Raw genomic sequence first — 17,480 nt, 5'->3', positions numbered from 1 at the left:
GAGATGGAGGCCAGCCTGGGCTACAGAGTCCCACACCAGCCAGGGCTACAGACTGAAACCTTGTCTCAAAAGAAAAGGAGAGAGAGAAAAGGGGTGGGGACAAGAGCAAGACAAGACAGGTTTTAGGTTACTTTTAATGTTTTTTCATTGTTAAGTATGTTATTACTTGTGTGTGTGCACGTGTGTAAGTGTCCGTGTGCACACCTCAGCTCCATGCAGAAGTGGACTTTTTCAGAGGTCAGTTCTCAGGTCGCCAGACTCGCCTAACCAGCATCTCTATCCTCCCCGCCATCTTGCCAGCCCCAGGACAGCCTTACCAGCAAGTCCACTCTCACTACAGCCTGTGTCCATGGAAACAACCCGAGTCTCCTCCCCAGTACTCACGGGAGGAGGAGAGAGACCCCTACAAGCTGTCCTCTCTCTCTCTCACACCACACATATCCACACCATAAATAAATGTAAGAAATTTTAAATAAAGACGGATACATACAACATTAGACTACAAAGAACTACACTGAAAATAAGTATCAGACATCTGAACTTTTATATAAATTTAATATTCAACAGTCAATTAAAATATCTTTTTAAATTTAGTGTGTAGGTAGGTAGACACAACATGTCACATGCCTGGAGTTTAAAGAACACTTAGACACTGGTTCTCCTTCTACCTGTGGGTTCCAAGGGTGAACTTTTGGCAAGCACCTTTCACCTACTGAGCCATTTCTCAAGCGTCTTGTTGACAGGGTCTCATGTAACTCAGACTGGCCTTGAACCCTCTACATGCAGACAAACTGGACTTGAATTCCTGGTCCTCCTGCCCCCACCTCCCAAGTGCTGGGGTTATAGATATATGCCACTACGTTAGGACCATTCTGTTCTACACAAGACCTTTCCAAAAAAACAAACAAAAACAGCACCAGGTATTTGGTTGCAAACACACTGAATTCCAGATCTCAAGAGACAGAGGCAAGTGTATAGTCTGTAAGTTCAAGACCAGCATGGTCTGCATACTGAGTTCCAGTTCTGCTGAGGATACACAGTGAGACCCGTTACAAAAAAAAGGTGGAAGGAGAGAATTAAATGCCAAAAATATTGTCCTCTGACCTCCACATGTGTTTACACACATGCACACACCCACACATGTTAATAGCACGTGCTGCTCTTATAGAGTATATAGGTTCTATTTCCAGGACCCATGTAGTAGCTCACAACCATCCCTAATCTAGCTCCAAGGGATCCACTGCCCTCTTCTGACATCCACATGCACCAAGCATGCACATGGTACACACACAACACACATGCACGCAAGTAAAACACTCATACACATAAATCTTTAAAAGAAAAAGGGGAAAAGAAACTGAAGAAGCCAGACCAGATGTGGTGGCACATGCTTACTTTCCCAGCTCTTGGGAGACAGAGGCGGAAGGCTGACCTGAATGAAAGAAGCCTGGTCTACATAACAGAACAGGCCAGACCCTGTCTCAGACAGTCTGAAGAAATGATTAAAAAGATGCCTGCTGGGCGGTCGAGAGGAAATGGCCTCAGGGAGTAGTGTTATTAGGAGGTGTGGCCTTGCTGAAAGTGTGTTACTATGAGGTGGGCTTTGAGGTTTTGTATGCTCAGGCTACGCCCAGTGTGACACAGAGTTCTTCCTGCTGCCTGTGGATCAAGATGTAGAACTCTCATCTCCTTCTCCAGCACCATGACTGCCTACATGCTGCCACGTCCCGCCATGATGATGATGGACAAAACTCTGAAACTGTAAACCAGCTTTCTTTTAGAAGAGTTGCTATGGTAGCTGGGCAGTGGTAGCGCACGCCTTTAATCCCAGCACTCGGGAGGCAGAGGCAGGTGGATCTCTGTGAGTTCAAGGCCAGTCTGGTCTACAGAGAGAGTTCCAAGACAGGATCTAAAGCTACAAAGAAACCCTGTCTCGAAAATTAAAAAAAAAAAAAAAAAAGAGTTGCTGTGGTCATGGGGTCTCTTCATGGCAATAGAAACCCTAAGACATTTGTCAAAAGCCTGATGACCCAAGTTGGATTTCCAGGACCCCTAGAGTGAATAGAAAGAATCAACTTCCAAATATTGTCTTCTGACCTCCGCATACACATCATGGAAAGTACACACCCACACAGATACACGCTCATGAAGTAAATAAATATGTTTTAAAATGAGGGGGCTGGAGAGATGGCTCAACAGTTAGGAGCAAGTGCTACTCTTTCAGAGGACCTGGGTTCAATTCCCAGCACCCACATGGCAGCTCACAACTGCCTGTAACTCCAGTTCCAGGGGGTCTGACACCTTCACACCAACACACATAAAATAAATTTAAATAAATTATTTTTTTTAAGTTTTAGGGGGGCCAGGCGGTGGTGGCGCACACCTTTAATCCCAGCACTTGGGAGGCAGAGGCAGGCGGATCTCTGTGAGTTCAAGGCCAGCCTGGTCTACAAAGCAAGATCCAGGAAAGGCACCAAATCTACACAGAGAAACCCTGTCTCAGGGGGGAAAAAAGTTTTAAAATGAAACAAATCAAAAACAAATACCATTAAAAGAAGTTGCAACTAGGAAGGGGACAGGAGTGGGGTGGGGTGGCCATTCTCTGTATTAATACCGCTTGTCTAACACATACAAATTCTTAGATGCAAATATTTCTAAGGACTAAGTCCTTACCATGAGCCAACAGAACTACCATAAACCAAAGACGACAGTACCTTGGGGTGAGGGACCTTCTTGTTTCTCCTGAGAGAGGAGTCCCAAGTAGCTGAGAACAACATACTTTGTTTCATAGTGAAATCCTAGAGGCACAGTAGTGGAGGACGCCATTGAATTGGCTGAAGGAGCTCCGAAGAGGTCGATTTAAGGATGCTGGAAATACGGAAACAAAAGGTTTCTTTCAGTTTATGATTACAAACGAATCAATTTCCCCATTGATCCCAATTACTCACCTAACTCCCAAAGTAAATGGCTCAACAGTTTTCTTTCCAAAAATCTTAAAAAGTAACTGTTTAATTTATAGACAAGCAGTAACTTAACTATTCAAATAAAAGGTAAATTTTCAGGGTTGGGGATTTACCTCAATGGTAGAGCGCTTGCCTAGCAAGCACAAGGCACTGGGTTCGGTCCTCAGCTCCAAAAAAAAAAAAGGTAAATTTTCCTTTTCTCATTTTTTTCCTTTTCTATTTATTTGCTTTTGTGCTATCTTATAGGTGGCCACACCTGCCATGGTGTACATGTGGAGGTCAGAGGACAACTCTGTGGAGTCAGTTCTCTCCTTCCACCCTTACATGGTTCTGGAAATCAAATTCAGATTGCCAGGCCTGCACGGCAACCCACTGAGGCATCTCACTGGCTCTTCCTAATTATTTCCACACGTGACAAACACACAGGAGTCATCCTGAACTCCATCCCTGAATATGTTTTCTCATTTCTTTTTTTTTTTTTTAAAGGTTTATTATATAAACAGAAGAGGGCATCAGATCTCATTACAGATGGTTGTGAGCCACCATGTGGTTGCTGGGAATTGAACTCAGGACCTCTGAAAGAGCAGTCGGTGCTCTTAACCTCTGAGCCATCTCTCCAGCCCCCTCATTTCTTTTAATAATAAATTTCATAGCCTAGGCCTTTACCCCAGCACTCGGGAGGCAGAGGCAGGTGGGTTTCTGTGACTTCGAGGCCAGCCTGGTCTATAGGACAGCCAGAGCTGTTACAAAGAGAAACCCTATCTCAAAAAAAAAAAAAAACAGTAAATCTCAATACACTAGCTAGATCCATGCTACATTCCTGGAGACGCTACCTACCAGCTCTCTTTTCTGCCTAATGTGCTATATAGCTAGTCTGAGTAAGAGGGGCAGTTGTATGTGCAATTTGTATATTTATTAGGGGGTTTTAAGACAACAGCTCATGTAGCCCAGGCTGGCCTAGAACTTCCTATGTAGTAAAAGACTGGGATTACAGGCAGCTGTCCCCATGCCCAGCTAAAATTATTTATTTTTTAGTTTTTGTGAGGTATATGCAATTTGTAAATCTCTTCTTTTTTGGGGGGGGGGGGCGGTGTTGTTTTATTTGTTTTTTTCAAGACAGGGTTTCCCTGTGTAGCCCTGGCTGTCTTGGAACTCACTCTGTAGACCAGGCTGACCTCAAACTCAGAGATCCACCTGCCGAGTGCTGGGATTAAAGACGTGTGCCACCACCACCCGGCCAACTCACTCTGTCAGCAACTCAACACTTTTCCATCTAAAAGAAAGAGCTCTAATCAGTTTTATTGTTTGAAACTAGGACCTGACTGGGACCTAATTTATTTACAGAAATTCTACATCAGCTAAAAATATGTTTACATTTATGTATGAGTGCTTTGCCTGCATGTATGTATGCGTAACATATATGTGACTGGTACCTCAGAAGTGAGTGTTGGATCCCCTGAAATGGGAGTTATGGACAGGTGTGAACTATCATGTGGGTGCTGGGAACTAAATCCAGGTCTTCTGCAAAAGCAACAAGTACTCTTAACCACTGAACCAACTTTCCAGCCCTCTACATCAAGTTTTAAAGATTTATTGTGTGTATGCAGCATGGCATGTAGATGGAGGTAGGGACTTGAGAGCTGGTTCTCTCCTTCCAATATGTGGGTTCCAGGAGTCAAACTCAGCTTATTGGGCTGGGCAGCACGCACCCCTACCAGCTGAGGCATCTTAAGGGCCAACTTCCCATCAGTTATACTACATTATAGGAAGGTTACTATACTAAAACTACAGTTTAGAAAAGTCTTTGCACTGTACAAACTCACACAGAGATCTAGTAGTATAATTCCACCTAAAAACAAACAATCACATTCTTGAAATCAGAGTACTGGAGCTTGAACCTAGGGCTCTGTCCATGCCAGACCAGTGCTTGATCACTGTGCAGCCTTTTCTTTTCCAGACAGGGTTTCTCTGTGTAGTTTTGGAGCCTGTCCTGGATCTCACTCTGTAGGTCCACCTCATTCTGCCTCCCGAGTGTTGGGATTAAAGGCGTGTGCCACCACTGCCCGACTCCTTTTTCTTTTTTTAAAGGATTATTTATCCTTATTATTTTATGAGTGTTTTGCCTACAGTATGTACATGCACCACAAGTTGCCTTTTGACCTCCACACATGTGTCACAGGCACATACACCTGCTCCTCTACCACATATAAAAATACTACATTTAGGCTAGGCCGTGGTGGTGCACACCTTTGATCCCAGCACTCTAGAGGCCTATGCAGGCGGGTCTCTGCAAGCTCGAGACCACCCTGGTCTACTGAGTGAGTTCCAGGACAGGCTCCAAAGCTACACAGAGAAACCCTGTCTCAAAACACAAAAGAAAAAAACTACATTGAGGGGGGGAGGGACTTTTTGAGAAGCAGTGCGGGTTGGGAGTGGTGCTCAAGCCTATAATCTCAGCACTAAGGGGGCTGAGGAAGGAGGATCACAAAACAAAACCAGAGGGAAAAAACTGACAAGTTCCAGGGGAAACCTCTTAGTCTAGACTGCAACAGTTAAAACACAGAAAGAAAACCAGGGGGCTGGAGAGATGCTCAGTGGCTGAGAACACTGGCTGCTCTTCCAGAGGACCCAGGTTCAATTCCCAGCACCCACATGGCAGCTCACAACTGTAACTCCAGGATCCAACACCCTCACACAAACTAACATGCAGGCAAAGTACATTAAAAAAAAGAAAATTATGTTTTTAAAAAAGGAAAGGATGCCGGGTGGTGGTGTCACATGCCTTTAATCCCAGCAATCGGGAGGCAGAGCCAGATGGATCTCTGTGAGTTCAAGGCCAGCCTGGTCTACAGAGCAAGATGCAGGACAGGCACCAAAACTACACAGAGAAACCCTGTCTCAAAAAAAAAAAAAAAAAAAAAAGAAAAGAAAAGAAAAAAGAAAGGAAAGAAAGGAGAACCAGAAGTTAAGTGTGGCCAGTACAACCAAAACGACGCATCACGCATCAAGGATGCAGAGCGCTTGGTTGGGGTATTTCTGAGTCCTTCATTCTCAGCAGAGTCAGATCCTGATCTATCACCCTTCCACACTGAAGTTGTCAGTGTGGCCTGGAGCAAGGTTACCAGTGAATGGACCCCCCAATTCTTGTCTCTTCATTATGGATTCTTTCAAACAGTTCTGGGATAGAATTCTACAGCCTGTAACTTCTGAGAGACTTCTTGTTGGTAAGACTGTGAAGAGCCCTGAAAAATGCAAGGTCTACAAGTGTCCTTTTCTCCACTACATATAATAATGCTGACAAAGATTGTTTGGCCAAACTCTGGCCTGATTTCTAGACCATCTTTCAGGCCCATCTGTGCATTTCCCTTTAAAATCTAATATTAGGGGTTAGAGAGAAGGATCAGTGTTAGTTAAGGGCATTTGCTTCAAGAAGCAGAGGACTTGGATTCAGGTCCCAGTACTCACATGGCGCACCAGCATCATAACTACACTTCCAGGAGATTCAACACACGGTACATGTACATACACGCAGGCAAACATTCACACATAGAAAATCTGTAAAAACACAACCTAAGTTTAGCAAAATAACTGCTAAGTTTGGCTAGAATAATCAAGTTTTGTTTTGTTTTTTGGGTTCTTTGTTGTTTTTTTCCAGGGTTGGGGGGGGGGGCCTAAGGCAGGGTCTCTCTATATACTCTGGCTGGCTTGGAACTCACTACACAGATGAGGCTGGCCTTAAACTCAGAGATCCACCTACCTCTGCTTCCTGAGTGCTAGAATTAAAGTCATGTACCATCAGCCTAGCCAGAATAGTCTTTAATATCCCATCATCCTTGATGTTTGATCTCCTAACCTGTCTTTACTAAGAATGCTATTGGATCAGTTTAGTTAGACTTTCTTATGCTTAATATTATTCTCAGTAATTCCCTATCTACTGACTTCCATACTGCTCCTTGGCTAGAAATTCCCACTTGTCTATGCTGTGTTCAGAGTTAAACCCAATCCCCACCCCATCACAGGGCTGTTTGAGAGGTATCTATGCCCACTGTAGGTCCCTGAATAAGCCATCCTTACTATGTTTTAATTATCACTGAATAATCTTTATTAAGGACTATTATTAATATCCATGCACTGAAGATTTGAATGATTTATATGATTTAATATACAATTTTAAAGGCTTTCAGTGTTCATAAAATTAGGGTTTTGTTTGTTGATTTGCAATCCTGAAGACTGAACCCAAGGCCTTGCAGGCAGGTTAAATGCTCTACCATGAAGCCATATTCCCAGCCTTTTTCATTTTGAGACAAAGCCTCAGTGCCCAGGATATGGCAGTTGGTAAAATGTTTGCCATGTAAGCATGAAAATTGAGTTCAGATCTCCATCAGGCACATAAAAAGCCAAGTGAGGTAACACATGCCTGTAACCCCAGCACAGGAGAGGGGGATATGAATCAGAAATAAGATTCCTGGGGAGGTACAAGTCTATAACCTCAGCACTAGAGAGGCAGAGACAGGATTCCTGGGGTTTGCTGGCCAGCAAGGCGAGCCAATTTGTGAGCTCTAGGTTCAGTGAGACCCTATCTCAAACTTAAAAAAAAAAAGGGGGGGGGGGGGCTGTGGGAGGGGCTGGAGAGATGGCTCAGTGATTCCCAGCACCCACTTGGTGGCTCACAACCATCCACAATGAGATCTGGCGCCCTCTTCTGGCCTGCATGCATACATGCAGGTAGAACATTGTATACATAATAAATCTTTAAAAAACAAAAAAACAGGCGGTGGTGCATGCCTTTAATCCCAGCACTCAGGAGGCAGAGCCAGGCAGATCTCTGTGAGTTTGAGGCCAGCCTGGTCTACAGAGCAAGGTGCAGGACAGGCACCAAAACTACACAGAGAAACCCTGTCTCAAAAAACAAAAAACAAAAACAAAAAAAACAAAAAAAAAGGTAGCAATTGAAGATGACACCCAGCACAACCTCTGGCCTCGACATGCACAAGCACACATTTGCCCCATCCCACCCCATACATATCCCTACCACCACAAGGGAGCAGAGGAAAAGGAAAACTATAAACTGGATGAAAGGCACTATATATGGGCTGGAACGATGGCTCAGCAGTAAGAAGTGTTCAGTGCTCATGCAGAGAATCCTGGTTCCCAATGCCCACATCAGGTAACTTAAAACTGCCTGCAATTCCAGTTCCAAGGTATCTAATGCTCTCTGGCCTTCATGGGCACCTACATGCATGTGATATACATAAACTCACACAGGTACATATATATACACATAAAAACAAATAAGTCATTTTTCACAAATGGAAAAGTGCTATATACTTCTAACTCTCAAGTTTTCTTTTATTGATTGATTTCTTTTACTGATAATTAGATTTTTTGTTTTTTGTTTTTTTGTTTTTTTTTTCCCGGTGCTAAGGACCCAGGGCCTTGCACTACCCACTGAGCTAAATTCCCAACCCTGGTAATTGGTTTCTTGACACAAGGTCCGATATGTAGCCCCAGCTGGCCTGGAACTCCATATCTAGATCAGAATGGCCTCAAACTCACAGAAATCTACCTGCCACTGTTTCCCAAGCACGGAGATTAAAGGTGTGTACCAACATACCCAGCTTTACTTTCCTTTTTTATGTAGGAGCTGGAGAGATGGCTTGGTAGTTAAGAGTACTTCCTGCTCTTCCATAGCACCCAGGCCTGGCAGACCACAACAGCTTGACTCTATCTCCAGGGGATCCAATGCCTCTAGAGACACCCACACATGAGTGGCAGACACACACACATGAGTAAGATCTATTTTATGTGAGTGTTTTATCTGCATGTCTATGCAGCACATGCATGCCTGTGCCTGCAGAGATCAGAAGGCTAGGATCTCCTGGGGCTAGAGACACAGATGTAACTATGTGAGGACAGGGAACCCAACTCCAGCCTCTGAGTCAGCAGCCACCACTCTTGATTGCTGAGCCATCTTCTCAACCCCTCAAGTTCTCTTTTTGTCTTTTTCTTCCTTTTGGTTTTTCAAGACAGGGCTTCTCTGTGTAGCCCTGGCTGTCCTGGAACTCACTCTGTAGACCAGGCTGGCCTTGAACTCAGATCTGCCTGCCTCTGCCTCCCAAGTGCAGGGACTAAAAGTGTGCTCCACCACTGCCTGGCTAATTTTTCATTTTAAATGATGAAAGGGACAGCATTATTTTCACTCTACTTTATATCTAGTAAGCTCTTTTCCATTTCAAGCCACGTGATATATAAATTCTTTATATCAAGAAGTGATCCAGGAGGCTGGAGAGATGGCTCAGTGGTTAAGAGCACTGGCTGTTCTTCCAGACATCCTGAGTTCAATTCCCAACAACCACATGGTGGCTCACAACCATCTGTAATGAGATCTGGTGCCCTCTTCTGCCCTACAGGGATACATGCAAACATTCCACTGTATATATAATAAATAAATCTTAAAAAAAAAAAAAAAAAAAGAAGTGATCCAGGCCAGTAGGATGGCTAATTAGGTAATAGCACTTGCTGTCAAACTTGACAACCTGAGTTCAAACACCTGAACCCACATGTAGATGCAGGGAACAGACTCCCACAAGTTGTTCTCATTTCCACACATCCACAATAGCACTCATTCATTCACATTCATATACACAACAAGTAAATAAACATATGGGAAAATGGAAATCCTTACTCTGAATGTTAACAAAAATGAATAAGCTATGTGTGGAGTAACATTCCCCAGGCCTCGGGTGGTAGAGGCAGGAAAATTAAGAGTTCAAGATCACTCTCAACTATATATTGAGCTTGAAGTCAGTCTTGGCTACGTAAGACCCTATTTCACAAAACAAGTTTCTAAGGGCCAAGCTGGTAGCACACATTTTTAATCCCAGTACACAAGCAGAAGCTGGCAGATCTCTGGGAGTTCGAGGCCAGTTTGGTCTACAAAGCAACTTCCAGGCTGGCCAAAGCTACACAGTGAGACTCCAAACAAAGACCAAATATTTAAATATACAGATGGTTTTTTGAGTGTGGTGGAAGGTTGTACTGGGGATCAAACAGAGAGCCTCACACATGGTAGGCACTCTGTCCCAAACCCATGTATGACCTTCTGTTTGGGTGTTTTTCTTTTGGACACAGGGTCCTGCAATGTCACAGGCCCAGAACGTGTCATGTTGCCTAAGCTGGTCTTGAACTTGCAGTAACGCTCCAGCCTCTGTCTCACAAGACCTAGGGTTACAGGCTGCCACTCAAATCTTCCAGGTATGATCTTAAATTCAAACAAATGGCAAATTCCACAGTCAGTAGAGGCTGGAGAGATAGGTAAAGGTATTGTAGTTTTCATTACTTCTAAAAGAAACCCCACACCACTTGGCAATGGTTCTTTTGTTATTTTTTGAGACTAACACAGCAAATACCCATGTTAAGGATTTGAATACTCAGAACCCACATGAAGGTACACACACAAACACACATACACATGAACACACCAACAAAAACACTTGAAACACACCTGAGGCTGAGCTCTGCCCTCCATATGCATGAATATCACATACCCCAAAATTAAATTTGTAAAATTGCAAAAACTGTCCCACTCAGCTACGTTGCTACCGAGTGAGGTGTCAATTTAAAAATTCAGACACCACTATTAGTCGACTGTCAATTGTCCCTTTCCAGTTAAAACATGCGTAATGGAACACTCTGGTTCAATCTTGTGTTAACAACTGCCCCAAAATATCTTCACTCAGCACTTGGCATTCACAGATAATGCACTCACAGGGGAATTCCTAACACGAAACCCTCCCCTTACACACGGACTGACTTTCACAGGATTTTAAGCTTCCCATATAACAGCAAAACAAAATTCAGATATAGATTGTTCACTTCCAGGTACATGCTAGAGAAATGTAAACATGTCCACCCAAAATTTGTAGATGAGCATTCAAGGTCATTTTATACGTAACAGCCAAAAAGAAAACAGCTTTCTTTCTCTTTCTTTCTTCCTTTCTCTCTCTCTCTCTCTCTCTCTCTCTCTCTCTCTCTCTCTCTCCCCCCTCCCTCCCTCCCTCCCCTTCCTCCCTCCCTCCCTCCTTTTTTGTTTCTCTGTGTAGTCCTGACTCTTGCTTTGTAGACCAGGCTGGCCTTCAACTCAGAGATCCAACTGCCTCTGCCTCCCAAGTGCTGGAATTAAGGGCATGAGCTACCACTGCTGCCCAGCAAGAAACAACTTTCAATTTATTTAAAAAATAAGAGAGGGGGGTGTCTCAAGAGGTGGCTTAATAGTTAAGAGCATGTACTCCTTTGCAGAGGATCCAAGTTCAATTTCTAGCACCCTGTCTGGCAGCTCACATTGCAACCCCAAGAAATTCAACACCTCTGCCTCCTCAGGTGGCTACACACACCCACACAGATACTCATAATTAAAAATAATCTTTAAAATAAGTCACATGAGCTAAATACTAAAGGATGAGCCTGTATGTCTACCTACCCAGGGAAGATAAAAGTATGAGGACCACCTGATGTCAGCATAAGGCATGTCCAGCCAGGGGTGGCAGCGCACACTTTTATTCCCTGTGCTCAGGGAAGGCAGAGGCAGGCGGATCTCTGAGTTTAGGGCCAGTCTACAGAGTGAGTTCCAGGGCAGCCGGGGCTACACAGAGAAACCCTGTCTTGAAAAATCAAATCAAAACAAAACAAAGAGACACTGTCTGAAAAAATGGGAAAATACGGGCTGGGATAGAGGGACACGCCCATGTTAGCAGCACATCGGAGAGAAGGAAAGAGGAAACTCTCAGGTTTGATGTCAATGCAGTCTACACGTGGAGGTTCCATCTAAGTCCCCTCCCTGCAAAAAACCACAGTAACAAATGCTGTGGTAGTGCACTCAGGACGCCGAAGCAGCCTGTTTCTGTGAGTTCCAAGCCAGCCAGGGCTACACAGTGAGACCCTGTGAAAAGGGGCAGGAAAGAAAGGAGTAAAGATGAGCGGGAAGGAACCCCCAAGTGTCACGTGTCCACACACTGCCTCACTGTGCACACTGGAGTATCATTTAACTTTAAAAAGCAACAAAGTAGAGGCTCACACTTTCAATCTCAGTACTGGGGAGGCTGAGGCAAGAGGACTGCTAAGACAGAGTTCAAGGCCAGCCGTCAGTACAAAATGAGAGTATGCCTTAAGGATGGGAAAAAGTGAAAGGAGCAGGGACTAAAGATGGCTGCCGCCAAGCACGGTAACATACACCTACAGTCCCAGCAATGAGACTCTGGCAAATGCATTCAAAGTTCAAGCCTGCGCCACATACAGATTAGTCTCAAAAAATAACAAAAGAACCACTGCCAAGTGGTGTGGGGTTTCTTTTAGAAGTGATGAAAACCCCAATAACAGTTGCACAACTCTGAATGTGCTAAAAGTCACTATATTACACAACTTGGGAAGTATAGTAAATTAACTATATTTCGGTGAAGCTGCTAGACAATTAGCTTCTCTCGGACAGCCATAGTGGAACACAGCTGTAATCCTAGCACTCAGAGGGCTGAAACAATATTGCCACCAATTTGAGGCCAGACTGAGCTAAAACGATGAGTTCAAGACTAGCCTGAGCTATACACAGTGTGACCCCTGTCTCATAAAAACAACAACAAAAATATCAGTTACTATTGGGTTAGGAATGTAGCTCAGTAGTAGAGCACATAAAAGCCTGAAGACCTGTCTCCTATGCCCAGCACCATAAAAACACAAAGCAAATAACAAAAGGGCTGGAGTGAATCTCAGTGAGAGCTCAGCACACAAAGGACAGTGAATTTGATCCCTAACATAAAAATCCAACTCCTGAAAAGACCCAGATATGGGTGTACAAGTCTGTAACTCCAGCCACTTGGGAGGCTGAGACAGGATCGCAGTTCAAGACAAGGGCTATATAGGGAGACCCTGTCTCAAAAAATTCTTGGTGTTGGGGCTGAGGAGATCTGCTGCTCTTGCAGAGGACCTGGGTTTGGGTCCCAGTACCAACATGGTGGTTCACAGCCATTCCTAACTCCAGTTCCAGGAGATGTTCCCCATTCTGACCTCTGCAGGCATCATGCACACACAGAGTACACATACACAGTTACAGGCAAAATATTCACATAGAAAAAAAAATGAATATGGGCTGGAGATAGCTCAGTGTTTAAGAGCAGAGGCTGTTCTTCCAGAGGTCCTGAGTTCAATTCCCAGCAACCACATGGTGGCTCACAACCATCTATAGTGGAATCTGTTGCCCTCTCCTGGAATGAAGAATACATGCATATATACATACATAAAATAAATAAAATCTAAATAAAAAGAAAAAAAGCACACACAAAAAAAATGAATACACCTAATAATTTTTAAAAAAAAAAAAAACCTTGGTGATAATTTCATTTCTTTGGAATAAGATATGACTCAAATTCAAGTCTGAAAACTGAGGAAAAGCAATGAAAACACTAAATGTTTACAATTTTATACCTAAAATATTTCGTAAGAAAAAAATGCAAAAAAAATATTTTGGACAGTATGGCAAGATGGCTCCATAGTAGATAAAGCCACTTGCTGCCACGCCTGACCAATTCCCAGAACCCATATGGTGGAAGCAGAGAACAAACTCTTGCCAAGTTGTCTCCTGACCACTACATTAACTTGGGATACAGAAAACTGTCACAAAAGAAAGGAAGAGAGAGAGAGAGAGAGAGAGAGAGAGAGAGAATTTTAAAAGTTGTGTTAAAGATACAGTTTTCTTTTTTAACTTTTATTGTTTTGATTATGTGCATGGGGGAGAGGGTATGTGCACATTAATACAAGTGCCCCCAAAGGTCAAAGATGTGAAATCTCCTGCAGCTGGGGTTACAGGCAGTTATAAGCTGCCTGATGTAGGTGCTGGGAATCGAACTCAGATCCTCAGGAAGAGCAGTATATGTTCTTAACCACAGAGCCATCTCTCCAATCCCCTGTGGTTTGTTTTTTCTTATCACAGGGTCTACCTTTTAGCCCAGGATGGTCTCCCAACAATCTTGCCTAGCCCCCCCTTCATATTTACAGGAGTGTCCGCTGTACGTTTTTTCTTCTTTTATAAGCTGCAGAAGGTGTTTGGTGAGAGCAGAAAAAGAATGAGAGGTTAATCAGGGTGGAGTGGGAATGACAGAAATATACTACATATCTGTACAAATCTGTCAAATACTTTTTAAAAGATGGCTGGACTTAACCTTATACATTATTTGGCTGAATTCATTTCCAGGGCACATTTTGTACAAGGTACAGGCAATTTTAATATAGGCATGGCAGCTCCTCTGGAATCCCAGCACTAGGGAGGCTGATTTAGGAGGACTCCTAAAAGTTCAAGGCTAGCCTTGACCACAGGCTGAAACCATTTCAAAACAAAACAAGGGCTGATGAAATGGTTCATCAGTAAAAGCAACTCGGGGAGTGTAATCTCCAGAACCCACGTAAAGATGCAAAAAGAAAACAGACTCCCAAAGTTACCCACTGGCTGTGGATGATGGCACAGGCCTTGGAAGGTAACCTATACAGGAAGCTCAAGGACAGGTAGCACTATATAGAAATCCTGCCCACAAATCCCCCCCCCAAAAAAAAAAAATTGCCCACTGCCCTATAAACATTTGTACCCAAACACACCTACACCTACAACAATAATTCAATTTTTTAAAGGAACAGGCATGGTTGGGTACTCATGGTACACAAGGGAAGTAGGAAGAGGATCTAGATGCTCAAGACCAGCTGGGATACGTGAGATCGAAAAGTGAAACAAATGTTATTTTAACGACTATGAGCCATCTGAAATTAAAAAAAAAAAAGTATTTAGAATTGTTAGAATAGTACCTGATCATTCAGAGCAATGGGCCTTGCAAAGTCCTTATCTGCCTATTATATACAGAATAAAGTATTTTCAATTCACTGTTATAAACATGCAAGATACATTAATCCCATTGTGTATATGGAATATAAGTGGTTCACCACCTACACACTTGCTTAACTTTTCAGTGTGTTAAAAAAAAGGTGGGGGAGGAAAGACATCTCAAGGGTGTGGCGATTCATGTAAGGTCACACAAGTTAGGGCAGGGAGCATCAACATTCTGGTTTATACCAAGCCTCCAAGGGAAACATTAGAAATTTTGCAAAACTTTTTTTTAAAACATCAGAAAGAAGAGGGGCCTGTCAGCATAGTTCAAAACTTTTAACCACAGAAAGTAAAACAGATAAACACTTGTGCATGGGAATGGTGAATTGCTTAACAGAGCTACCAACAAAGGGCATGTGAATTTCTGGGCAGATCTGTCCAACTTTTCCCCTTGACTAAAAGCCCCGACTTAGAAAGTCTAGGCTTCCTTCTTCGCAGTGCTATATAATATGAAGGCAAGAAATGTGGGATCCCGTGGGAATGTGGGGAAGATTTAAAAAAAAAAAAAAAAAAAAAAGGAAAAGACTAATTAGTGTGAACGGTCTCTCTCGCCTCCAAAGCTAATCTATAATCGTTCTAGGGGAACGGCACGCACTTCCCTCCTCCCAGAAAGAATTCACCTTTCCCAGTGCAGCCCCCAAAACAGACTCTGGATCTCCCAGGGAAGATCGCGTGAAGACCGGAATGTAGAGCAAGGGTGAGTGCTGCGCCGCGGGCGGGCAGCCTGTGGGAGCCGGTCCCAAAGCCGCCCATCGCGGGGGCACGCTCGACAGGTCCGATTAGCCCCGAACAGTGCCCACAAGTTCCGAGAAGCCTCTGCAGAGCAGCACGGTCCTCCCGCCCGCCCCGTCTCTCCCACGTCGTGGGCAGCAGCGGGCGGTCGGCGCGGTGGTCTCTAGACCCCTTCCTGAGCGGGTGAAAACCGCTTCGCCACCCAGCAGGGCCTCCCGGAATCCTACTCCCCTCACCTGGCCCCGGCCTTGCCCCAGAAGGGATGAAGGAGGCGGCGGCGGCGGCGGCGGCAGGTGCTTCGCACGGGGTCCGGGAGCGGCGGTTGCTGCTTCGACCCGCGGCCCTAATCTACCGCCGCCGCCATGTTGGACGGTGAGGTCACCCCGGCGCGCTTCCGTCACGGCCGGCGTGGGGGGCGGGGCTGGGGCCGGGAGCCGAGCCGGAAGCCGAGGCTCGGACAGCTGGAGCGGAAGCGGTGTTGCAGACGCCGGCTGGTCAGTTCGCGCAGGCGTGGCCTGTGTACGGCGCTGTCCTTTGCCTCTCTTTTCGGGAGCCACGGAAATCCTAGACTGCTGGACTTCAGAAGTGCCCTCCTAAGTCGTTTCCAGTGCTGAGTAACGCGAAATGAAGTGGACACCGCCGGGCAGCTCAGCCCTGTGTAGGGTGAGAGGCCGGTGGCATCGCAGATGCTCGGTTCTGCAGACCTGTGTGCTCAAGCCCGCGGGTTGACTGTCAATACATAAGTCTCAAGCACTGCCGGGTTCGGGTTCGCAGACACCCGCCAGGAGGTTGTCCTGAAAGTTGAGAAAACAACTTAAAGCCAGAGTGGACTGACAGACAGGTCTAGGCAGAGACAACTCGGTGCCCGGACACGGTGGTGATAAAGGGAATCTTATAATAGTAATCCGTTTTTACTCACAATGCCTGGCAAGCCGCCTGGGCCTGGACTGTAGTTTGTGCTGATGAATGCTTGTTTTCTTGACTCCTTGAAATCGTGTGCAACCTGTGGTCCAAGATACGCTGTGAATGCTTCCCACCCCAACCCACCCCAAAAAATAGGTTTACTTAAAAGATGAGGGATATGTGTAACCTGATTGTCTAGTTGTCAATATGAACTTTGTAGATGGCGATTGTGTCTCAATGTAAAAAGATCAAGATATCTAGGCTAACACTCTGCTTTAGCCGGCTCTTGTTTCTTGAGATGAAGTAACAAGGACAGCATGGGAGATTGAGAGTTAGAAGTCAGTTCTAACTAGTCAGATCAGAAGTGATAAATGTGCCTAGCTGCTTGTATAGGCCTGTAGTCCCTATACTCAGAAAGCTGAGGCAGGAGGATTGCCATAAACTAGAAGCTGACCTGGTCTCCAAAGCTATTTCCAAGTAGTCAAGACTACATAGTGTAATCTTAATCTTTAAAAATAAAAAAAAAAAAAAGTAAGGGGCTGGAGAGATGGCTCAGAGGTTAAGAGCACTGTCTGCTCTTCCAGAGGTCCTGAGTTCAATTCCCAGTCAACCACATTATCTAACCATCTATAATGAGATCTGGTGCCCTCTTCTGGTGTGCAAACATACATGCCAGCAGAACAACTCATACATAATAAATTTAAAAAATCTTTAAAGAATAAATAAATAAATAACAAGCCAGGCAGTGGTGGCTCACACCCAGCACTTGGGAGGCAGATGCAGGCAGATCTCTGTGAGTTCAAGGCCAGCCTGGTCTACAGAGTGAGTTCCAGGACAGCCAGGACTGTACCCTGCCTTGCTGGGGCAGGGGCAGCAAGGTGGCTCAGCCTGTAAAAGTGCTTGCTGCGGGCCCATGAGCTGAGCTGGATCTCTGGGAACCACATGGTGGAAGAAGAGAGAAC

The 17,480-nt window shown here is 44.7% G+C and overlaps 1 protein-coding gene across 6 annotated transcripts in view; it reads right to left on the bottom strand.

Annotated features, from left to right (window-relative positions):
- The window catches only part of Bcl2l13 (BCL2 like 13), a 55,167-nt gene extending 39,134 nt beyond the window's left edge, over positions 1-16,033 (bottom strand). For 2 of the 6 annotated variants that reach the window (XM_036182218.1, XM_036182217.1), the window contains exons 1-2: positions 15,852-16,031; positions 2,715-2,868 (exon numbers count right to left, since the gene is read on the bottom strand). In XM_036182218.1, coding sequence (XP_036038111.1) covers positions 2,715-2,826 — 112 coding nt within the window. In that variant the 5' untranslated portion in view covers positions 2,827-2,868; positions 15,852-16,031. Of the gene's footprint in view, positions 1-2,714; positions 2,869-15,851 lie in introns of those variants that run through there. The other 4 variants (XM_036182220.1, XM_036182216.1, XM_036182213.1 and 1 more) reach the window with 4 other exon arrangements.
- Positions 16,034-17,480: the final 1,447 nt, after the last annotated feature.

Source organism: Onychomys torridus, chromosome 3 (assembly GCF_903995425.1).
Source record: "Onychomys torridus chromosome 3, mOncTor1.1, whole genome shotgun sequence".
NCBI classification, from domain to species: domain Eukaryota; kingdom Metazoa; phylum Chordata; class Mammalia; order Rodentia; family Cricetidae; genus Onychomys; species Onychomys torridus.
This window is presented reverse-complemented; position numbering and strand designations above follow the sequence as displayed.